This window comes from Neophocaena asiaeorientalis, unplaced genomic scaffold, assembly GCF_003031525.2.
Source record: "Neophocaena asiaeorientalis asiaeorientalis breed wild unplaced genomic scaffold, Neophocaena_asiaeorientalis_V1.1 scaffold91, whole genome shotgun sequence".
In the NCBI taxonomy this organism is placed as follows: Eukaryota; Metazoa; Chordata; class Mammalia; order Artiodactyla; family Phocoenidae; genus Neophocaena; species Neophocaena asiaeorientalis.
This window is the reverse complement of record NW_020173198.1, coordinates 2,022,735-2,027,992: the sequence shown is the minus strand read 5'-3', so window position 1 is coordinate 2,027,992 and position 5,258 is coordinate 2,022,735. Positions and strand designations below refer to the sequence as shown.

Here is a 5,258-nt window from a genome sequence, read left to right as displayed (position 1 = left end):
GCTGGGGAGGGGGCTTGTTTCATGGGCAGCATTACAAAGAAACAGAGGAAATTCCCTTGCACCTCATAAGAAACCACAGAAACATATGCACCAAAACACATGTATACAAAAATTGCTCACCTCTACACCCATACAAAATTAGAAACGCCCCTTCCCAGACACACAACCAAAATAAACACTCACCAAAATGCTCTCATTTGTTCATGCAAATGCAGACACTTGCTGGCAGAAATGTGCACCCAAAAAGCCACACAAAGAGAGAGGACAAAAACACACACACAGGCTGCAGCTGCTGTACTTTGTTTATTGTCGCTGTCACCCTGGGGAGCTCCGGTTTCTTCTTTCTTTTTGAGGGGTACCTTCATGATTCTGCCTCTCTCTATTCTCTGCCTCTTGTTCCCCATCTTGTTTTTTTTCTGGGGCTGGGGCTGCTTCGTTGGTGGCCCTTCGGAACCTCAGTCAGGTGGGCTAAGTCCTGGGGGCGGGGGCAAGCAGGCCTGGATCCCGCCCCCAGGAGCTGGTTCCTCGCAGTTCTGTCTCCGTCGCTGTGGGGTGTCCGTGCTCTGACTTCATCTGGGGGAAGGAAAGCAGGTGGTGAAAGCACAGAGGCCTGGGTTCTAATTCTGCCTCTCCTGCTCACTTGCTCCGTGACTCTAGAGAAGGACCCTACCCTCTCTGGGCCTCAGTTTCCCTCTTTGTAAACCAAATTTTGCTCCAGTTGGAAAGGGTCTGTTTCTCCCTTTGCTCTGGTCACTAGGAAACTCAAAAGTCTCTCTCATTGTATTCCATGTTGAGACAACAATTCTTGGATCCCTCCTCCCACCCAACCTTGCCCATTCAGGCCTGTCCTTTCCAGGCAGAGAGACCTCTACTGGTGCTGCGGACGGGGCCCCCTGACGCCTTACCTCGAGTTCTGTCTCAGGGCCGTGCCCCTCGCTTTTTCCGCTCCGTGTTCTGGAGCTTGGTCACCAGCTTCCTCTCATGCCCACCAGGGCTGTGACGGTTGGTATTGGCGGCGGCTTCTCTCTTGGTGCGACCTTTCCGGCCTCCCACTCCTGGGAACCGAGGTGAGAGGCGGTGGTGAGGTGGGCAGAGGGGTGAGCCGCAGGGGGTCCAGAGGGCAGGGGTGGAAAGAGCTCGGGTTAAAGTCGGGAGGCTGGGGGGCATCACCATGTAGATTTAGGGCAGTCGTTGTCCCTGTTTCCCCGTCTATGGAATCACGTTGCTGCTCTAATATTCTAGGAGTGCGTGTGGTCCCAGGGCTGAGTAGGACAGAGCTCACTGGATGAGAGGTTAGAAGGGGGTGACTTGAGGGGTCAAGGGAACAGGCTGGAGAAGGGTGATGTATGGGCAGGAGCCCAAGGAGGGATCCTAGTTTGGGAAGGGGGGTGGTCAGGCCGTTTGTGAGGGTGGGCATTGGAGACGGAAGGACCAGGAAGGTGGCAGGACCAGGCCTTACCCAGGTAAGAATGAGCCAGGCTGTAGAGGTCATACTCATCCAGGTTGGGGTCTTCATCCTCTGGGCCTGGGGGCTGCCTGGACGGGCTGGCTGCTCTCGGGATGGTGGCCATGATGTCTGTCTCTGTCTCTGTCTCTGTCTCTCTCTGTCTCTCTGTCTCTGTCTCTGTCTCTGTCTCTGTCTCTCTCTCTCTCTCTCTCTCTCTCTCTCTCTCTCTCGTCTTCTAAAGCTTTGTTTGTGTCTACTTTGCTGACACCTCCCAATTCACTAGCCCCAACTTACAAGGCCACAGTCTCCTCCTCAGCCCACAGTCTGGCTCCAACCCCTCAGGCCCTGTCTGATGCAATCTGGCCTTTTCCCAGAACCCAGCCCAGTAAACATCAGTCAGAGAGGGGAAAGAGTCGGTCCTGTGAGTCCCAGCTCCCCTAGCCCCCCTCCCTCTCACTGGGGCTCACCCAGCTGGGTATTTTTCCACTGAGGAGATCCCCGCCCCTCGGGGGTGGGGGGAGGTAAGAGGCAGGGTCTGGGCATAAACAGCCCTTGGGATGGAGGGCCGCAGGGAACTGAGAGCCTCACCTGGCTGACTCCTTCCTATCCATCTCCTGCCCTCTGCCACATGCCCCTCCTGGGCTGGGGTCATGGCCGCACAGCTGACCCTCACCCCCACCCACTTCTGGCTCAGACTCAGGACCGTGGTGGCAGAACATGGAGTGAAGAATGAGCTGGGACAGGGTACAACACACTCTGTGTTGTGTCATTGGTTCTCACCCCGATCACACCCAACCCAACTTTTTTATAAGAAACACCTTGGAACCCCCCCTTAACATCCTGAAATGGGGGTCCCTAGGTAATCTCCCACTCCTGAGAGGGAGGCTAGCAGAGTGGTTAAGCTGATTCTGGAGCCAGATGCCCTGTATTCAAACCCTTGATCCATTACATGCTGTGTGACCCTGGACAAGTCACTTTACCTCTCTGTGCCTCCGTTTTCTCCTCTATAAACTGCAGATGATAATAATTGTATCTACCTCATAGATTTGGGGAGAGGATCAAATGAGATAATCCATGGCATGGCACCTGCAACAGTGCCTGCTACAGTGTACAAGCTGCTCTGTGTGAGTTGAGCACATAGTTTCCAAACAATTCAATATAATGCCCTCCCTGTAATGTAAAGGAGACGTAGAGGAGATTAATTTAAAATAAAATAATATGTATTTCAAACCATAGATATACTGAGGTAGAAGACATTGTGAAGTAAACAGATGTTTGTGCTAATTTAATATGAATTAAAAGAAGGGGTTTGGATAAGAAACATGGAAAAGTGGAATTTTCCTCTTTTGCCTGAAGGATCTGACTGTGTGGGTCACGTTGACCCAGAGAGGCCACACCCTGGGCTGCCCACTCATGCTTCAGCTGAGGCTTCAGCACCAGGGGCAGGGAAGGAAGCAGGCACAACATTCCACTTTTTTTTTTTTTTTTTAACTCTGTGGTTTCCAGTGCAAGAGGACCTTCTCAGCCCAGGGCAGGTGTTAATTCCCTGCTCACATTCCCACTTTGCTGTGAGCCCATCGAAACACTGTTTCATCTCAATGTTACTTAAACTCCATTCTTCCCAGAATAATAACCCAGTAATAACCCGGTCTCATCCTCTGCAGAACAAGAAGCGTCACTTCGACTTGCTCTTCTCGCTGGCCTGAGCCAGAATTAAATTCAGCTTCTGTTTTCCAGATTTGGGTGATTTGTGAGTTCTTTAACACCCAGGAAATGAAAGTGAATGGGGATAATAATAAAAGGCCAGATGATAAGAGAAAGAGGAAAATAACCATAACTTAAACAAAAGTAACAAACACACTGGAACTTCCCTGGTGGTCCGGTGAGTAAGACTCTGGGATCTCAATGCTGGGGCCCTGGGTTTGCGATCCCTGGTCAGGGAACTAGATCCCGCATACCGAAACTAAGAGTCTGCATGCTGCAACTAAGACCCGGTGCAGCCAGAAAGAAAAACAAAAATCAACCCCCAAAATACAAACAGACCAGGCAATTTAGGGTGGAGAAATTAGGGAATACGGAGTTCTTGCAAAGTAGTGGGCTTTACCACTAAATGTAGTAGCAAAATCATTCCCTCTAGCATGACATGAGATGGGGTGGGGTCGGGTCACTGAAATTTTTTTTTTTTTAATAGCTTCGTGAATGTCTAGCAGGACAGTCAGACGTCGTACGGGATGTGGGACAATTCTGTGTGCGACCGACTGTCCTGCTCCGACCTGAGATCATTGTGACTACGGAGAACACGCTCACAAATTCCCGAGCTACCTCTAGGGGACGGTCTTTCACTCATTCACTTCTGCCACCAGGACTCCGGGTTACCAGCTGCGAGATCCTGAGCCCACTTATTTTTTTTTTTTTATGCAGTATGCGGGCCTCTCACTGTTGTGGTCTCTCCCGTTGCGGAGCACAGGCTCCGGACGCGCAGGCCCAGTGGCCATGGCTCACGGGCCCAGCCGCTCCGCAGCATGTGGGCTCTTCCCGGACCGGGGCGTGCCCTGCATCGGCAGGCGGACTCTTCACCACTGCGCCACCAGGGAAGCCCCTGAGCCCACTTCTGAGCTTCAGCTTGCTCATCTGTAAAGGGAGAACGGCAACAGCCCCTGGTATGTGAAAGGGCCTCCTCCAGACCCGGCCCGCGGTATACTGCTATTTCCCCCAGTCTTCAAAGAAAGAAAACCGAGGCTCAGAGAGTGACTTGCTCAAGGTCACACGGCTGGTGAGTGGTGAAGGATTCCTCCCCCGGTCTACCTGACCCTAGTTCCGGGGCTCGTTCTAAGTCAGCACAGCTGACCAAACACTGGCAAAAGTTTGATAGCTGTGTGTATGGAGGCATCTGTCAGGGTTTCCTCCTTCCTCCCTTCCTCCCAAACAGTCAGTGCTTGCTTGGGACCAGGCCAGGTACTGAAGATGCACCGAACTACACACTGCGCCCTCTGGAAGCTCTGGGGGAGGTGGGTCTTCAGCAAGATTAGTGCACATTCCTATCCAGAATACCATGCATCCCCTCAGTACATTACCCTTTCATTTTACTTTCTCCAGGGCATTCAGTTATTACTAATCAAAAATCTCTTTTTTATTTGTTTACTTCTCTATGATTTGTCCCCACTAGAATACAATCACTGGTTTAGTTCAGTTAGCAGTTAAAGGAGTAGGCTCTGGGACTTCCCTCATGGTCCAATGGCTAAGCTTCCACACTCCCAGTGCGGGAGGCCGGGGTTCAATCCCTGGCCGGGGAACTAAGATCCCACAAATGGCAAGCAGAGAGCCCGTGCGCCACAACAAAGACCCAGCGCAGCTAAAATAAATAAATAAATAAAATAAAATAATAAAAAAATAAAGGAGTAGGCTCTGAAGCGGGACTGCCTGGGTCCAAACTTTGGTTCTACCAATTGTATGCCCTTAGACAAGTTATTTAGCCTCTCTGTGCCTCGGTTTCCTCATTTGTAAAATGAGATTAATAATTGTACTTACCTAGGAGGATTGCTGTGAGGATTAAGGGACCAGTTTTTATAAAGGCTTAGCACAGTACCTAGATCACAGTAAGCGTTAAATAATGTTAGCTATCACTATCATTATTCATGATAGCAGGAATCTTGTCTACCTTATCCCTGATGCCTGGCACACAGTCAGCGCTCAATAAATGACTAGTTGAATACATAGAGCTATGCTGAGACCAGTATTGGTTTTTCAGCTTCCAGATGCTCTGTTCTGAAGAAACAGAGAGGCCCAATCCTAGTCCCACAGAGGACTGTGA

At 50.8% G+C, this 5,258-nt stretch overlaps 1 protein-coding gene across 1 annotated transcript; it reads right to left on the bottom strand.

Moving 5' to 3' along the window:
• Nucleotides 1-284: 284 nt before the first annotated feature.
• Nucleotides 285-1,885, bottom strand: NUPR1 (nuclear protein 1, transcriptional regulator). Its single transcript, XM_024744500.1, has 3 exons — nucleotides 1,460-1,885; nucleotides 906-1,055; nucleotides 285-573 (listed from the first exon to the last, which is right to left on the bottom strand). Exons 1-2 carry the CDS (start codon nucleotides 1,569-1,571, stop codon nucleotides 919-921), a joined length of 249 nt encoding a protein of 82 aa, XP_024600268.1. The 5' UTR covers nucleotides 1,572-1,885; the 3' UTR covers nucleotides 285-573; nucleotides 906-918.
• Nucleotides 1,886-5,258: the final 3,373 nt, after the last annotated feature.